The 19,593-nt window shown below is 36.0% G+C and overlaps 1 protein-coding gene and 1 long non-coding RNA gene across 2 annotated transcripts in view; one reads left to right on the top strand and one right to left on the bottom strand.

Moving 5' to 3' along the window:
* The window catches only part of LOC118537397 (uncharacterized), a 111,690-nt gene extending 110,723 nt beyond the window's left edge, over positions 1-967 (bottom strand). Inside the window, exon 1 of the long non-coding RNA XR_004918122.2 lies at positions 833-967. This is a non-coding gene — a long non-coding RNA (uncharacterized LOC118537397). The remainder of the gene's footprint in view (positions 1-832) is intronic.
* CXXC4 (CXXC finger protein 4) lies at positions 48-19,131 on the top strand. The gene is made up of 2 exons (XM_078069037.1): positions 48-1,149; positions 18,992-19,131. The coding sequence occupies exons 1-2, from the start codon at positions 67-69 to the stop codon at positions 19,034-19,036; spliced, it is 1,128 nt and encodes a 375-aa protein (XP_077925163.1). The 5' UTR covers positions 48-66; the 3' UTR covers positions 19,037-19,131.
* Positions 19,132-19,593: the final 462 nt, after the last annotated feature.

The following is a 19,593-nucleotide window of genomic DNA, read 5'->3' as shown; positions in this document are numbered from 1 at the left end:
CCCACCCAGGTGTCGGACCAGGCGGTCCCCACTTCCACCCTGCACCCCTTCTTCCCCCCCTGCACCATGAACACCAATGTCTGCGTGGAGCCCGGGCCGAGCCCGGAGGCCCCGGGCTTGCCCAAGGAAAGCCACCTGCCCGAGGGGGCCCTGAACAGCCTTGTGGATTACAACTCGGAGATGGAGCGCTACCGCTCCTTTGCCACCTCCTTCTACAAGACCAACGGGGGCGCCTTCCCGCAGGCGGCCAAGATCGCGCGCATCACCACCCCCATCTTCCCCAGCAGCGCCGCCGCCGCCGCGGCCGCCGCGCGCATCGGCATGTCCCCCTGGAACTGCGACAACGCGGCCACCGCCGCCGCCGCCACCGCCATGCTCTGGGGCAGCGGCGGGGGCGGGGGCGGCGGCGGGGGCGGCGGCGGCGGCGGGGGCGGCGGGGGCGGTGGCGGGGGCGGCGGGGGCGGCAGGAAATCCTCCTCCGCCGCCGCCTCCTCCTCCGCCTCCTCCTCGGCAATCCTCCCCGCCGGCGGTGGCGGTGGCGGCGGCGGCGGCGGCGGCGGCGGCGGCGGCGGCGGCGGCGGCGGCAGCAGGACCAGCATGCACCACCGAAACGACTCCCAGAGGCTGGGGAAAGCTGGCTGCCCGCCAGAGCCGTCGTTGCAAATGGCAAATACTAATTTCCTCTCCACCTTATCCCCTGAACACTGCAGACCTTTGGCGGGGGAATGCATGAACAAGCTCAAATGCGGCGCTGCTGAAGCAGAGATAATGAATCTCCCCGAGCGCGTGGGGACTTTTTCCGCTATCCCGGCTTTAGGGGGCATCTCATTACCTCCAGGGGTCATCGTCATGACAGCCCTTCACTCCCCCGCAGCAGCCTCAGCAGCCGTCACAGACAGTGCGTTTCAAATTGCCAATCTGGCAGACTGCCCGCAGAATCATTCCTCCTCCTCCTCGTCCTCCTCAGGGGGAGCTAGCGGAGCCAACCCGGCCAAGAAGAAGAGGAAAAGGTGTGGGGTCTGCGTGCCCTGCAAGAGGCTCATCAACTGTGGCGTCTGCAGCAGTTGCAGGAACCGCAAAACGGGACACCAGATCTGCAAATTTAGAAAATGTGAAGAGCTAAAGAAAAAACCTGGCACTTCGCTAGAGGTCAGAGGAGATGATTTCTTGTTTCCCAGTCTCCCCCCCTCCCTCCTCACTCCCCTCTCTTCTCCCCTTCAGGGCTTCTTGTCTGGCTTGAAGATGCAGTACCCCTTTCCTGAAGCTTCATTCAGGCTGTAAGATACAGTTGCAGGCGGTTGCGAGGGCTCGGCCTCCAACCACCCTCCCCAGCTGCACTTCGCGTGGAACTGGCCTCCAGATGGGGGGTGCGCCCCTCCTTTTTATCTGCGGTGGTAAACTAATGTAATTGGTTTAAAAAATCAGAAGTTTCACATTCAATATGCTCAAAAATGCCCCTTCGCGGTTTAATATGCCCCCTCCCTCTTAGTATTAGTTTTAAAAGCATCTCTGCCCAAAGGATTGGACACATCACATTTTATATAGTTTTACTGGCTAAAAGACTTATCAGTGGCCCAGTTATAACAGTGAGGACACCATTTGTGGCGCACAAGCCTATGTTTCCATTAAAACGCACACACAGAGTTATCTTTGAAGCTGAAATAACACGGATTCAAAAGGGTGTTCTACCCCCTTCTAGAATAATTGTTCTCTTCACCATGATAAAAATGTTTGTTTCCCATTTTCTGCATATCTGGTAATTTTGAAAAAGCAGAAATAATATAGAAAGCTGAAAACCACCTGCAATTTTTAAGGGGATGTGACTTAGAATCAAGGGACAAAATTAGTTCATTTCGGACAGGTGATGGCAATTTTATTTAAGAATTGTTTTACATAGTCTCACAAATGATTACTAAAATTTGGTTACCAAAGAATATTTCCTTTGGGCTCTGCATTTGACAAAGTAATCATTTTGTGGTCACAAAATTGTTCTATAAACCAAGCACAGTTTTGATTGATACCCTAGATGGCCAATAATCATTTCCTTTTCCTATATGTCCTTAAATCAGACAATGCACTGATTTGTCACTAAAGTAATTGTCAAATTAGGCTTCTAATTATGTTAAATACAAACAGTGATGTGTTTGATGGAAATTTCATGTGGTAACGTGATCAAAACAAAAAGGGAAAAATGTACAATCATAGGTAAATTATTTTAGTGGCGTGTTTAGCAAAGATGTATGGACAAGTAATCATATTTAGTCCCTTGACATCATTTACAGAGTAGGTGGCAGGATGTTCATATATACTTGAGAATATAAGTGGTGGATTTAGCATTTGGGAATATTCTATGGGCTGGATTATAGAATGAGACTGGCCCTCACAAGTTATCATCAGGGGGGCACTTGCACATTCTTTTTAAAAATTGTGAGCACTGCTTAAAGGAGTTTTCTCCATGAAGGACTGGTCTTTGAAAGGATTTTTTTTAAAAAAAAAAAAGGGAAGTTAAAGAATTTTGTTGGAGGTTTGAACACAAATAAGATAATAGATTTTTTTTAAGTTTTATTAATATACAAAGCAAACAGCGTTTTGGGATTCAAAAAAACCCCAGTATTATATTGATATCATTATTGATTGTGATCAGTTCCATCAAAATAATACATGTATTCCTCTTTTTAAGAAAACCCATCTCTGTCGAAAGTTTGACTTTACTCCAGGGTGGTTTATTACACGTCTTTTGACAACTCTGCTTGAACAAAGATAATAGCAATTATAAAAATGCAGGTCCCTGTTTTTTGCTAGGTGGCAAAAATTCGTTTTTAGTTTTTGAATTCTGTTTTCTGGATTGGTTTGTTGTAACTTACCTCTAGGTCTCTAAGGCCCATGGGAAATTAAAATTCAGTTCATACTAAAATTTCCTGTTAATGCCCAGTTGATAAGGACTAGATGGCTTTTATTTTTCCACTTGAACTGTATAGTATCTAGAATTACAGATTTCATGTTGCTAGTAGGCCACATCTGCAGCTAGATCCATGGCACTCCCTGCATCCTGATTTAGGTTATGCAGTGGGTAAGACCACTGAATAATTCTGATTTATTTAGTAAATAACCGCTCTGAAGGAGCTTAGTGTGGCTACCAATAGGTTTTCTGCACAAGTTTCTATGCTGATTTATCAGTCTAGACAAACTTCATAAATTTCCTTTTTTTTTCCTCCTTTGGATAGTTTTCCCACAAACTTGTTGTGATGCTTAAATTCCTTAGACATTTTGATCACGTATGATCCCATAGTATTACCTTTTCCTCTTTTTTTTTTTTTAATCCAAGTGCACAAAAGTTCTGTTGATCTTCAGAAAATGGGGTGTGGGTGAGAAGGGAAACACATTTCTGTCTTTGTAGAGCTCTCTGAAGATGTTTTCCTAAAAACATACCCCTTCCTACCAGAGAATGGGTCATGGCTCAAGGCTAAGATTGTTAGTAGAGTGCTATTTGGCAGAAAGAAAAAGTTTTTTGGGGGCGAGGGGGTTGGGGGGGTTGTTTTGCTTCATTTTTTTAATTGGCTAAGATTCTCTCTAGGTTATTTTAAAAAGGCAATGGCAGCCTTCACCACATGTGCAACCACACCGTTGTGGTTGTAGGGAAGCAGCTGGATGCATGTCAGAGTGACAGGGTTTACATGACTGAACCAAAGCTGGAGCAGTGTTTGCTGGTCGGTGAAAAGTCCCCTGCTGACCTGCTTCCCTCTCTAATTTGGTTCCTGTAAGTTATCATCATCTGTGGAGATGTTTTAGAGATTGGATAGACTCCCTAGCTGAGGATGATGATTTGGGGATTCATTTTGGATAATACCTGTGGACTTCAGGTTTACGGTCAGTAACTAGTATTTGTTGGCTTTAAATTGTGGACACCGATTAATATTTGCATCATAATCATTAGTTATATTCTTATTTATCATTTCAAGCCTCATGTGTCCTTCTTTCCTTTGACTTATTCTCATCCCAAAGGCTGGAGGTTTAATCAGATTTTCAGGGTGAGTAAACTGAAATTAAGACAGACTCACATGGATGTGTTGGGATTCTTGCCCACATTTTTTTTGAAGCCTCCCCTCTGGCATTCCTTTTAAAACAGCGTTACTTATTTTCACATTTTGCTGCTTAGTCTCATGTTAAGAGCATCTGAATGCCTTGGAAATATATTTATAAAATCACCTCCTTGGTAATATTCCATAAGATAACAATGCACATAAAACAAATTTAGTTTTTCTATGATACTGTGCACTGTATATTTGCATAGAACACTGTTCATTTAATCAATTACTACATTAAAAAAGTCACTAATTATTCAAAGCAGTTATTACAAATACTGTATGCCCTTTCTGCAACAAAACTTATTTTAAAAACTTGCATCTTAAATGATCAATATTAAATTGAGAGATTTTAATAAACATGTGCTTATGCATTATGATAATAAGTTACATAATAGCACTTTGTCTCATGCATAGGTAATCAATCCTTCAGTTTTCATATTCGCAGCAGTTACATTTCTGATATGAAGATCTAACTTTTTAAAATATCCCAACCCGATATGGCTCAAGGGATAGAATTATCCCACGGGCAACCCCAGCCTCTTAGTCCCTGAACATTGTTCAGGTGACATGATTGATCTCTGTGGGACAGCATTAGAGACCACACAGATCTGGTTTCTCTCCCATTAGCTGATTTATGGAATTACATTAGTAAGCAGCACCTCAGGAGATTTCCCTGCCCCCACCCTTGGCTCTCAGCTCTAAGTTACCCGCTGCCACCACAAGCTGGAGGGAAGGACTTTAAAAGGATACCTTATAGTGAAGAGACTATAATGAAGAGAAGCTGAAACCTCAAGGAAAAGGACAATCTCAGTCTCTTTCTTTTCTTTTAAAACTTTTCTCTCATTGAAAACATTTATCAACTGAACATACAGGCCAACTAGTTAGATTGAGCTACTAAGGGGTTTGGTGGGAAACACCCAAATATTGCCCCAAACTTGATAACTTGATTTTTTGAAGAGTGTTTTAGGGGAGGAGGGACACATTTCTTTATATATGCTATTAAGTTCTAAGGGCCCCCACCGCACAAAGGGCAGTCGTCAAATTCTGGACACAGCATTGTCTACAAGGAAGATGGTACCTGCTTCCAAAGAAATTTATTTGTAGACCATATGTAAAATAAATGTGTCCTTCAAACTTAGCATCTATATAGTTAACGAAACCGGTCAATAATTGAACGTGTTATAAGTTTTTGAAGTTTGGTGACTTTAAAAAAAAAAATGTATAGGTAAACACAGATGTTTCATATCTTAAATTGAAACATCCACCAGTTTGTCATTTTATATCACGATTTAAAAATGAGTTCTCAATTTTTAGTTTCAAAAATCAAAAACATGCCAGTATAAAAATGTAAATTTTTGTTTTATTCTCAAAATGCAAATATGTAACTATCAAAGGGAAAGAGGAAAGTTGTCAATTAATTCAAACAAAATCATAGTATATTAACACTAGAGTGTAATATAGAAATAACGTAGGAAAAAAGATCCTGAGTTTCATAAATGATAAGAAAAAAGTTCAGAAAAGTTTAGCTTTGACTAAAATCAAGTAGATTTGTAGTCAAGACATCAAGCTGTAATACAAATCCAGAGAGATTTTCCTTCTATCACTACATTTAATACAAGGTAGTCAAGGTTGTTTTTAAAAGGACCATACGTTTTTAATAATTCCAAAATGAAAATAATACCCCCACCCATGCAAATATCATGTAAATTCTAAGCAATCTTTTGCATGGCAATTAGGAATAGTAAAATAAAAGTAATTAAAATCCATATGTAAGTTATCCTCTAAGAAAGTTTGTTTGAAATTCAACTGTCATTCAAACAAAGTACAAACAAATAAACAATCAGAAAGCCAATCAGAACAAATCAATAATAACAACTTTTAGACTAATCAGATAAAAATATCGTACATTTTAAATAAGAATGAAAGGTGTGTCTAGTGATTAGGAAAATAAAAGTTACTTGACTTTTTAGACTTTTTGCTGAATTGATGACTGAAGTATTGCTGCCTATTTTGGTTAGTCCCTTGATTCCCTGGGTGAACAGTTAGGGGTTTTCTATAGTCAGACTTAGAGATTGGCAAATACAGAACAAATTAATCAACTAGTCTGTAAGACTAAAACTGGAAAGGAGTGGAAGAAGGGTGGGTGTTTCATCCACATTGGCTCTAGTTTGCCAGGTTGTGGACTGAGGATCTATGGGGAGGGTGATCCTGGCAACCCTGTGGAATACTCTTTCTGGATACACGAGTAAAACATGAAATTATTTGCATCTGTAGAAGTGTGTTTTTAAAAACTCTTTTGAAGTAGTTGGTGCTTAGAACTGTTTGAACTCGGTTAGATTATCTGAATACATAGTTCATTTTTACCAGGAAACAACTCACCTTTTAATTTTGCTTTGAAAAAGCGTAACAAAATGTCCCACTATCCAATAAATTTCACAAGAGTGGATATGCTTCCATTTTTTTACATGTATTTTTCCTCACATTATACAGAATGTTAATCTAATGTGTTCATTGCATAAAAATATCTAAACAAATTAATAGGTTAAATTCAACATTTGTTGAAAGGAAGCCCCACGTAAATATCTAAGTTGGATAAAGGACTACTTTTCTTTTAGTTTTCCTTTATTTTTAAGTTAATCTTTAAAAAGCAAAAATGAACCCAAAATAATGGTAAAATTTTTCATTTTTATGTATGATTTTCAGTCACTGATTAGAATGTAGATGATCTTGGTAGGGGCCGTAGAACACTCTAGAAAATACCATTTTTTACAAAAATTTGTTTTCAAGGATTTTTTTATTGTCATCAGTGTAAATTTTGAAGATTCTACATATGCATTAATTTTGTTCCTTGTGTTGCAGTGTTTCTGCTCATTCTTAACATAGTTCTTCATCTGGCATTATGCTATTATCCTTAAGAGTTTCAAAATATTTGGGGGAGGGGCACAGGGATGGTTTATCCTTCAGTCATATCTTGTACCATCACATACAAACACCTGTCCTGATATTCAATTATTCTGCACGGTAATCGAAAAGCCTCCCTCCATTCAGCATCATATGTTTTCTGTTGTTTATTGAGTTATGTTGCACCATACTTCAGATGCGACAGCCATTTAATAATGTTGAAGACTTAGCTCTGCAGGGGCTAAAAGGATCCCAGCAGGCTTGTTAACTTCTACTCTAAAACATTATGAGAAATATTTTTTTCCTCTGTGAAACTTCGGGGCTTTCTCTTAATTTATTTTAACAGCATAAGAATCCAAAGCCAGGTATGAGAGCGAGCCTGTTAAATTTGTTCTGTTTTTCTTTTTCTTAATATTTAATGCATTTATTTCACATTACATTTCTTAATAGCAAGTGGCAAAGCAAAAATTCTTTAAAAAAAAAAAGTAACACTAAAGATGTATTTCTTTGGCTGATATAAAACCAAATATAAATTATATTAGGAAAGTACTCCTAGTTTCTTGGCTTTTCATTTCTTTTATAATTAAAAATTATATGTGGGCCATATGGCCACATTCTGATGATGGGTTATGGGAAGAGCTAATAGTATCAGGTAACTTACAGTTGAAATTAGGTACATCAGCATAACTTCTCTGAACTTTGTTTCCTCATCTATAGAATGGGGATAATAGTATCCGTTAGCTTACAACTTTTTGATATTGTACGTAGGTTAGTGTACTTTGTATAATGAAAGAGGCTATGCAATTTCTCATTCCTATGTTAAAGTCCTCAATGAAAAGTAGAGAATAAGACAATTATGTTTACAGATAATTCCGTCCACCAACAGGTTACTTATAGTTTTCAGAAATTAAAGCACAGATAGACTATGTTGTGGTTTGTGTTTTCTGAATTTTTGCTTTAATCATCCAGTTCACCAAATATCTGGCTTGATTTCACTTGGAAAGAGATAAACCTGATAAACGAGTTTTCCTTGTTCTTGTACTTGCACTGCCAAATGCCCAGGAAAAGTGTACAAATTACCTAATCAAGTCAGTCAGTGTGGTGAGCCAGGTTAAATAAATTAATGCTCTTCCTCCTTCCTCACCAAAGACACACCACTGCCATTATTTTCTATAACTTTTGAGAGAGAGAGAGAGAGCTTGACTTTAACACAACACCTTCCTTTGGCTACTATTTTCTTATTTGGACAGACACGGGGAGTTGTTCTAAATGTGTGAATTAGTTTAAGAAAATCATTGTAAGAAAGAAATGGTTAAATGTATATGAATTCTAGTTGGAGAACATATTTAATAAATATTGGAAAATTTTAGAGTTACTTTTGTTTTGGAAGATAGGTGTGTGGGGAGTAAAACAGGTAGATACACATTTTGAGATAAAAAGTAAAGTAACATGCAGAGCTTTCTTTTTTTAACAAGGAGAGGTATTTATGAAATGAAGAAAGTTAGTGAGCAACAATAGAAAAGGCTAATGGTTTTTTGGGGGGAAAAAAAACAACAACAGTGATAAGCCCTAAAAGATTTAGAATACTAATCCAGAAAGCATTAAAAACCAAGGAGAAAGGAATATTCAGGTCAGGATGCAATGCAGTATCTAGAAGGAACTTTGTCAAGACAGGATATGGATGTCTGCTTTCCTTCAGCAGATATAGAAGTTTTGCAGAGAGTGGAAACTATAAAAAGAGGGAAGATAATATTTTTATGACTTCACTCAATATATTTGGTTTGGGAGTCAGAGCTGAAGCTCAAGTTCAGTGGAGTGGCAGCTGAATCAGAGACAGGGAAAACAGATTGTGTTATAGCTGATGTTATTATTTTTACTTATGTCTTTGAAACATTTGGTAGAATAATTCCAAAGTGTAACTAAAAGAGAATGCTTCCAAGATGGGTGGAAAATGGGATCCCATTTGGATCTCCTCTGCATCTAAATTCATACTTTAGAGGACATTCTTGAGAACGTGAACAAGTATCAAACTGGGGAAAACTCTGCTGAAAGTGCTGTTTCTTGCCCAAAGACTTAAAAAAACAAAAAACCCAAAAACCCAAAACTTGGATGATTGATAGACTCAAAAGGATAGAGATCTAGGAGGACCAGAGGGAAAAGGGGCATATGTTTATAGATCATGAAGACTCATGGGCATTTCTGTGTATTTCAGCAAATCTGGCAAATTCCAGAGAAGATATATTTTCTCCAAAACCTTACAGAGTGAAAAGAGATGAAATACATTTTAAAAGAAAGACCATATAAATTTAATTGTGTGGAAATGATGATTACGGTTGCTGGTGAATCAGTGGCAGGAATGTAACTGGTGGGGAAAGACATCTATGGGAAGTGTTCTTGTGTGTCGGTTAAATGAGACCAGTGATGGTTTTAACGGAGTCAAGAATAAGGAAAGAGCTAAAATTCTCAGTTGTACATAGAGGGATGAGAAGTGAGAAGATGTGGAATCTTCTAGTAAACATTAAATACATTGCGTGCTCTAATTTTCATCCATGAAAAACAAAATAGAGAACACTGGCCTTTTCTGTCCCAAAGGAAATACAAATTGGATCTTTTAAGTAGGGCTGCTATATAGAGTTAAATTCATTATGAAGTGGAGTGGTTTTTGGATTTTCCTCATGTGATTCTCTTCACATGAATATGTTATTTGTGTGGCGTGGAGCTGTGTTTTTCAAACTGCAGGTGACAGAACATTAGTGGTCCATGTGTTGGCTTACCACAAGGATTTTCAGAAAGTAGAACAGAACAGAGTGGAACATAAAATATATGAGTGCAGCACATATAGTAAGAGTACATATTGTTAAACTTCTGTTTCAGTTTGTATGTATACATAAATGTATGTGTATGCATGTTCTAGGCCGCTATGTAAAATGTATTTCTAAGTGTTGGTTGCAGTCAAAAAAGTTTGAAAAACACTAGTTTAGTGACAGCAACAACACTATTGAACGAGTCTGTAGTGAGGAAAGAAATTATATTTGTAAATGGAACAATGTTAACAAGACAAAGAGTAAAATTTAAATGTATTTCTATAAATAGTGTGTCTTTACTTCTCCTAGGCAGGTCTGTACCTATGCTGTATGTTCATGAATACATGGTATGTTACTAAGCACATAGCCCTGGATAAATTCAATTCAGTTTGACTAATCTTTAGGTAGGAACTGTTATTTTCTAAGATTTGTGGTAAGCTCTGTGGATATATACATACATATATGTTTACACACACACACAGACACTTGTTTAAGAAACTTAAACTTTTCTTTATTTCTGCCTTTTGCAATACCCATCTAAATCCCTAACTCTATATCTTAGTCCTTCATCCAAGATACTTAGTTCCCTACTTACATTTTTAACTTTCAGGCCAAGAAGTGGACACATGTCAAATGACATAATTGAATTAAAATGATATAATTGCTCTGGGAGCAGTCTCATACCTATTTAAAAGCCTTGGGATTCCTTGACGCATCCTTGGCTTAGTTCTTCCCAGACCTAGATAAGAAATACAGGTTGCTATTGATGATCTCTGCCTGGTTACCCCATGTGATTATGTGGTGTACTATTAAGTTTTTTCTGTTAGTAGAATTTTTCATGGAATAAGAAAAAAAAGAATACTTGCCTTGAACATTTGAACATACTGAGAATCTACAGTATGACTTGTTATTTCAAGTATATTTTTACAGAGTAGTGGAAATCCTTGTTTGACCTGAATAAGAAAGAAGGAAGGGAGGGAGGGAGGAAGGTCAGGCAGAGTGTAGTGTTACAGATCCAAGAGAAACGAGAAAGGAGCATATTGGTAGAAAGGATTGTCATGTGCAAGGTCATCTTCTTGAGTCTGGTTTAAATAAGAAATTGGTAGAAACAAAGGCTCAAAATTTTTGGCAAGATGCCATGAGTCTGGGCTTAGACCTACTAGAACTCTTCAACATTGTTTCTTTTCATTTACCATAGTGGAAAAAGTAGTTTCATGGAAACTAGTTCCCACCCCCACCCCCTTCTCATTTCTCTTTAAGAGTAATTCACTCAGGTCTTCAGTTAGTCTTCAGTTAGAAATGTAGAAAAGCCAACGCTCCAAATTAGCGATGGTGTTTAGGGAGATAGAGGCCATCCTATAAACAACTAATTGTTCCAAAATATCTCTAATTTTTAAGTGGTTATATAGAGAATCTTAGAAAATACAGAATGCACTTACAGAAAAGACTCCAGGAAAATGGAAGATGATTAATCACTACATCTTATAAATTCTATGCTTGAAAAAAGGTTAGGCTTATTAATTGACTCTGCTAGTTAGTTAACTTTCGGAAGGTGGATATGTTTGCACAAAGATGGGGTACAGAATACTCATAGAAAAAGAAGTAGTATATGGAAATTCTCTGAGGAGAAATTTGAGTCTAAATATTTGAGAACTTGCTCTAGCACAAGATATGCTGATATCATGGTAGCATAGAATGCTTAAGAGTATATATCCTCTTAATGAGGGAAATAAGCCAAAATATATTTCTAAAGAGCTAGGTGACATGTAATAACTTGATAAAGTTAAATTATAATAATTGTTGATTATATACCTTTTAATTTTATTATTTAAAAAGAAAAAAAAAAATGAGAGAGACCAAAAACTCAGAGTGATTGTGAATTTGAGCATTTGGTGTGATGGCAGTTACAATTGAATTACAATTATTTAAAAAAAATTTTTTTGAAGAAATACTGCAAAAGCTACCTGTTATTTTCAGAAGTATAGTTTTTTAACCAAGTACATTATTTTGATGATAACATCTTAATGACTGAAATGTTTGGAATTTACTCTAAATTCCTCTAAGAAATTCATGGACATAAAACATGCTTTGGTTTCTGGGCTGGGTCTATCGAAGTGGCTGGAATTTTGTCACAGAGGATTCTAAACCAAATGAAGTCCAGTGACTACATCCAAGATGCTAAGGAACTTAACCTAAGAGAAAAATTTTTATTTAAGTTATTTTCACTTTTTATATAATATAAAAAATGAATATTTCTCAAATTCTCAGATCTATAGTAATTCAAAGAGAAGCACTGTAATTTGAATTTCTTATGGAGGTTTGGTGTAACTATTGTATTTAATTTGAATACATGTTAGAGACTGTCTAAATCATAGCTTTGATAATTTTAAAATGTCACCTCTTAATATTTTTTATGGCCTCCCATTTCCTCACATTTTACAAGAATATTTCTCCTTCTCTTCAGTAAAAGAACAAGACAGTTCACTGTCTGCTTTAAAATTAACCAAAATTTTCAAAATTGTCCAACATCTTTATCACAAAAAGAATGCTGGTGGTTTTTCAATAGCTGATTAGCAATGATCTCACCTAAAGGCATTGTTGCATTAAACAGGATTAGTGGAGTGACTTTGAGGGGAGATAGAATTATCTAACTTCTGTCTCTGCCAGATAGATAGATAAGTGATAGGTAGGTAGGTAGGTAGATTGATAAAGATTCATTTATCATAAAACCGTATGTATTTGTGTATATAGTCATAAATTAAATATAAACATATGGAACATATAAATAGAATTGACTCTGTTCTAAGCATTCTTGACAGTATTGATGTTATTAATCTAATTTTTGCTTTTTAATCTCAATTTAATTTCCTTTCACACTCCCTCTAAGAACCTTTAACATAGGGTTAAAAATATTGCATAAAATAATTTTTCAAAAACACCTTTTTAATTGGTGGATCATTGAACACTTTTCCTCTTTCTGCTTACCCTGGTATCATCCCATTACAGTTTATTTGTATATGTCCAAGAACATTTTAATCACTAAACAACTCATTTATCATACAATAAATTTACTTATTGGTTAGAATGATGTGATTTGAAGTGTTCTTACCAAAATTAGTTGAAATATAATCCTACATAACATTAATCACAAGAGTTGCCTAAATAAAGTAGTTCATTAGATACTAGGGCCAAAAGTGGGCAACTTTTTTGGCCACTTTCGGACTCATGTAAATCACGGTGGTAAGCTATTACTTTCCTTCCTACCAACCCATTCCTACCCTTTAGACACACACATTCTCCTTTAGACAGTTGTTTTCCTAACTGGCTCTACCAGCATATTGACCTGACTTAGCATCTGTATAACGTAATATATAAACGCATCTTCCGTCGGCAAATGTTAGCTAGGTTTATCGTCTCAAGTCATGCTATCGTTGCCTAAAATCATGCCATCACAGTAGTGATGGTGAGGGGGGTGGTATTCATCTAGGAGGGGGAGGAGGAGGAGGAGCTCTCTATTGGCAAAGTGGGAAGAGTAGCAGGGGAACAGCCCACAGAGAATGGTTACTAATGAGAAAGCCATTGACAGTTCTCCACCATTAATCAGAGAAATCCTGGCCATACATGTCAATTTGAAAACCCAAAAACTAGAGTTTTCCTTATAATCTTATTTAAGGCCTCCAAAAAACTGGGTCGTAAAAGTTATGCAGTTACCTATTTGGTGCTTCCTCTCTTTTAGAGAGGGGTCTAATATTCCAGTTAGTGGTAATTTTGATAGATATATTTAGTTTACATCTGGATAATGGCCAAAATAAAATGTGAGTATACAAATACTTATACAATGATATGATTGATGAATCTGAATTATGAGAAGAATTAATCTGATACATATCACATATGTGATATATGTGCAATATATATATGACATGTGATATCTGTCACACATATATATATATTACATAATGTATATGACATATATATTACAATGGGATAGAAAAAGAAAGCAAGGTGTAATCTAAAAAGTAGAAAGTGTTTATATTAATTTATATATTTTTAATTGAGGTATTAAAATATAAAGTTGTTTTTTTATTATAATAACAAATTATTGGACTCTGAGATCATCCTATATCATAAATTAATTGTTCTCTCGGATTTACTGACCTATTCTATACTTGTGCTTGCTAATAATTCTAGTAAAATCAGTGGAGTACTGGTCTATGGTTTCTAAAATATATTAATTATAAATAGGATATAGAAAATATTTCTGCTAAAAGCATTTTGGGGTGTCTCTAACATTTCCTAGGTATCATTTTAGATCGTAATTATTAACTATCCAAAGATTTGTGTTAATGTGCATATGTGTGTATTCACAGTCACAATATTGTATATATAATACAATTTTCCATTTCTCCAAGTAGGTTTTGAAGTTTTGTCAGTAAAAACAATTGAGAACCTATATAACTTGATGTTTTAGCATTCTTTGTGAATCAAATCAGGAAAAAAAACAAGCAGTTTTTTTCACCATCAGGAATCTTTTGTTGTTGTTGTTCATGCAAAATGCTCCAAAGTTTTAAAGTTTCATGTGAAGCCAAAACAAAATATAATCAAATATCTAAAGGCAAACAATGGTACCTACTCTTATCTTTTGTAATACTCACATACTTTCTATTGTGAAATTTCAGTGGTTCATTGAGGTTTTCAAGTTCTAGCGTGAAGAGGTCAATCAAATGCTGTGAGGTGCTCCAATTTCAAGGTCTTAGATGATTGGAGCCTAAGAAACTTATAGGGGACTCCTCACAGGAAAACACTATTTCAGAAGAGTTTGAATGAAGCTGTATCCGCTAACTACAGTTTGATATTGCTTTGCTTTTGATTGGAAAAAGCATACTTCACATCATTACATGAGAATCAGAAAATGATTGGATGACTTCCGTTTCTTTAATAATAAAGGGGAAAACCGGAAATTATTTTTGATTAGCTTAAGAATAATGGTAGCCCAAAGTACTGACTGCAGCTTGGAAATCATTGTATTAGAAGCATCCTGTTTCACAGTAGAATTCTGAAGACCTAGGGGAATCACCACGACTTTTGGATTAGAAAGTATATGAAGAAATATTGGAAAGATATATTTAACTTTAGATGTCATCATTATTATCTCAATTTGCGTAGCCTTATACATTCTGAAGAAGATTTCAGCATCTAGTTGTCTTTAATTTGCCCTTTGAAAGTTCATGTCTGGCTTTATTAAAATGAGTTTTGTTTAGTGCCACGCTTTACATATTGTATCTAAATATGAATAGCCAATCCCACCCATCTTTATATAAAGGGAAATGTAGATACCGTTTTTGCAGCTTTCAGGAGGTGAATTTTTATCCGACTTGCCATATTTTACACAAGAGTGTGTAGATGCATCCTCAACCTGAAGATACCACCTGCTCAGCAGGCACCAAAAAAGAAAAATACCCAAATTCTTTAGGCGGCAGCTTTGGGGATTTTTATTTATTTTAGGTTGTTTAATTATTTCTTCATTGTTGATTTAACAAAAATTAAATATACCTCTGCTGGAGACATATTGATAACTTTTGTCTTCATTTTTTAAAAAGCATGTGTAAACTGTACTTGGGCTTGGATTATATCATTCTTATATACCTTATACAAAATTCTTATATATCTTCTACAGGGAAATACCATTACTTTTTAAAGTTATTTAGGAGGGAAACAGAAGTCATGCCTTTAAGCTCGTTAGTTTAAGGTCTTCGGTATATGGCTCTGGCTATTGTAGGGATGAATGCTCTGGAAAACCATGCTTTACAGCAATACGGGAAGGAGAACTGAGGGCTGCGGGTTTTTCCACAGGCCTCCTGGGAGCAGGCTGCTGTATGTCAGTGTTTGCACCTGCATGAGCAGTGAAGGTTGCCTTCAACAATGCTGATCAACTCCATTCTATTCTTTACCTCCCCGCCCCCTTCTCTTCCTGGGGAATCTGGCTTTCCTGTCACTCAGGATAACGATTTCCTGCAAGCATCACGGAGATCCAGAAAGTCACTGTAATCTCATCAAGAGTGTGATTCCCCAGCTGGGACTGTTGAATTTATATAACCCTAAGGTAGCTGGTCAGGGTGCTTAATCCTCCACGTTGGTGTGCTGAGCCCCCACACCATTTGAAGTAAAAGTCCTCTAACAAAGATGACCTCATTAGTTGGCAGGAATAGAGAAGATATGTCCCCAAATTAGTACAGACTTAATAAAAAACCTATTATTTAACCAATATTTTATGGGTGAACGCAAACAATGTTGTTTTCCCCATCTTGACCAAAAAGAACTCAGTCCAGGAGTAAAGTAAATTTCCACTGAGCCCAGTGAAAATTGGGCAGGAGGCTGGGCATACATCTTCTGCTTTGTGTGGCCTATGGGACACTAAGGAGTTTTGTTACTTTTTTAACCCTGGAATAAAATTTAGAGAAACCGGACTTCAAACTTCTGGTGAATGCCTTGATAATTTGTTCTAATTAATGCACTAGTGGTTTTCCTGTTTTCTCACACATTTTAGGTGATTTCCCAACAAATCATTTCTAGGCTTCATGACCTCAAAAATCTTGATATAAGGGACAAATAGTTTTTAAAAGATGCATCCCTGCTTATCTTCACCCTTCCCCTGCAGCGGTAGACTGTATCTTTATACATGGAGCTACACACTGGCCTCAATGTATGCATAATAATATGCACACATCACAGTGCTATATTTTGTGACAGGTTGTATTAGTAAAGAAAACCAGTTCTCTGCTTTTCTCATATTTGCATTATCTAATTAATTTTTGGTGCTAACAAGCATTGAGAAGTGATTTTCTTTCTCCTCACAACAATGACCTTTGATCTCAGGTGGCATTTTATTAAGTGCTTTTTCTAAATATTGCAAATAAAATTGAGTAATGGAAAGGGGCACAGGAAGAGCAAAGAGTTGGAAAAGAGATTTCAAAATGTATCCAAGACATAAGGAGTTCACCTCATTTAAAAAATGTACTCCATACATTTTTCTGTTTATCTTCATAAACATATATGTTTATCAAGATACAAGATTATCTAAGTATATACTTACAGTCTTGTTTCCAGTTGGCATCTGAAAGTAAATTGGCATCTCTATGTCATATTCTATACATGTAAATGTGAATATATATGAATATATATGCACATGTTTATTTTTCATATGTGAATCTGTAATTGCATGGATATGTTTGGATCTAACTTATCTTGTTAAAAATGACTACATTTATATAAGTATGCATACTTATATAAAATTTATTCTTAGTTGGCATCAGGCAGCAAGCTTAGCATCTGGTATAAACGTCTAAGTTTTCATTTACTGCTTGTGTGTGTGTGTGTGTGTGTGTGTGTAAAGCATGAATATTAGAATGAATATGTTGTTTCTTATTACTTCATATACTTCCTTTAATAATGACTAAATAAATGTAATGAGCATATACAATTACATTTATCATTCAAAAGTTAATTTTGGAAAGTGGTAAAGGGGTTTTTCTCATCAACCGAATCAAATGATGGGGATTCAGGTATTCATAGTGGGCTGGAGAGAAGAAAACATTATACCATGAGGAGTAAGGAGTAAAATATTAATAAGTACTATTTATGCAGGAATAATGGACTTTCTTGTTTGCATTTTTAGAGAATACTTCACAAGTTAAATATTTTTGTATATACATTATACAAACTTGCATTAGAATCATTAGTTTCGGGTGCCTGGCTGCCTCAGTTGGGAGAGCATGAAACTCTTGATCTCGGGGTCATGAGTTCGAGACTTACACTGGGAATAGAGTTTACTTTTAAAAAAATCATTAGTTTGTTCTTACACATTCTTTTGAAATTTATTGACTGCGAGGACAAGTTTTTAAAAATTCTTTTTAGTGCAAATAATGAAAAGTAGCTTTGCTTTCCAAAATGGTTATTTTTTTTCATTTAAATTTCATGGACATTTTTAACCAACTAATACACTTTTATTTTTAGATGACATTGTTACAGTAGGACGGTGTCAACCAAATAAGTCAAATGTGAGAAAGTAAATAAAAGCTAGCCTCAATTATTAAAGAGCACTTAGAGTAGAATTTTTCATGTATTTTCTGAAATATGAAATTCAAGTGCTATAACACTGTCTTAAGATGTGTTTATAAGAGGTGCGTGTGTGTGTTCGTGTTCTCTACCTACCCAGTAATTTAGTAACATTCAACATACCAACTTACATACTTACTTATTCTTGGCAGACATCTTGTATTCTACACAGGATTGTTGGACTGGTCTAAGGAATAAAATCAACCCTCTTTCATTTGCCCCTATGGGAAAATTTAGCTTATTGTTTCTTATGTATATGTTCTCATGTGATTCTGTTTTTTAAAGAATACAAGTATAGTATAATATTCAATACTTTACCGTTTTTCTGACCAAAAAACAACAACAACCAAAAAAAAAAAAAAAAAACCCACCGTAACTCTAAGCATTTTGTTAAAATGATTGCTCATACTTTTGGTGCTAACTTACTACTCTTTAGAAAACTATAGTCTTTTTATGGTGCAAAAAGATAGTTATGCTCCACTGAGTATCATTGGCTAGTATAAGTTTGTTTCATACTTATGACATTAATTTGTTGAAAATGCAGACTTTCAAATAGTAGCATATATTGTCAGTATAGTTCTCATTAGATTATTTGTAGGAATGTTTAGCATTAGGAGTTGTTAAATGATAGAATTAATATCAGTGTAATATTTGTTGTCCTGTCATAAACGAAATTCCCAGAATAAAGAAATTACCTCACTGAATTCTCTAAATATCAACCTTATATAGGATGCATATGTATGCAGCAGATACAGATTTTCTGGCTGGACTTCCTACTATTGGCTAATAGTTTGAGCCTCCCCCTCTATTCTGATGGTTATCCATGTTCTAGGCTGTGTTCCCTGTATTTTTTAGACTAATGTGTTTTAATCATTATATTCAGTAAATTAGCATTAAAGTCAACATCCTAAATTTTGTAATGTTCTAAGAATGAACATTTCTTTTTTTTATTAAATGTTGAAATATACAAGTCATTATGTTGTGTATTGCTGACTAAAAATATTGCTGAAGTGTAAAGGAGAAAAATCTAATTTTATATTGGCATAGAAAGAAAGCTTAACTTGTTTTCTTGCTCTTTTTTTATAGAGAACACCTGTTCCCAGCGCTGAAGCATTCCGATGGTTCTTTTAAAGCAGTAGTGTATCTTATTTTCAAGGCATTTGGAAGTGAAGGGCAAACTAATGTCTTGTTTTAAGAAACTGCTTAGTCCACCACTGAAGAAAATATCCAGATATTATTTTCATTTTATGTATAGGGGTTTCTTCCAAAAAAAAAAAAAAAAAAAAGGAAAAGAAAAGAAAAAAGACATATAAAAATAATCCGGGAGCTTGGGGAATTGGCCAGTCTATTTACTTTCAATACACTGATTCTTTCTTTGATGTAATTTAGCTATACTAGTGAAGTTGTTGTCTATTTTGAAAGTGGCTGTAAAAAATAAGTTTGGGTAAACCCCTGCTGTAAAATCATGTATCTTTACAAAGTACATATCTATACTTCATTTTCAAATATATGTGTTTCAGTACTGTAAACTGTACAGATAGCAGCTTGTATTTTGTGTGTTTAGACACAAGGAGACAATCATGTCTGAGCATCTATGGAGATTAACAGTTTGTACACAACAGTATGGTTCTGCGAGTTAAATCTGGAGCAATAAATTTTAGCTTTAAATATTTTTTGCCAGTTGTTTC

The sequence above is a fragment of the Halichoerus grypus genome, chromosome 3, assembly GCF_964656455.1.
Source record: "Halichoerus grypus chromosome 3, mHalGry1.hap1.1, whole genome shotgun sequence".
Taxonomy (NCBI): Eukaryota; Metazoa; Chordata; class Mammalia; order Carnivora; family Phocidae; genus Halichoerus; species Halichoerus grypus.
This window is presented reverse-complemented; position numbering and strand designations above follow the sequence as displayed.

Coding starts and splice junctions, on each gene's coding strand:
- CXXC4 (XM_078069037.1), top strand. CDS start 67: ATGAACACCAATGTCTGCGTGGAGCCCGGGCCGAGCCCGGAGGCCCCG. Junction 1,150..18,991: donor AACCTGGCACTTCGCTAGAG/GTCAGAGGAGAT, acceptor CTTTTTTTATAG/AGAACACCTGTTCCCAGCGC.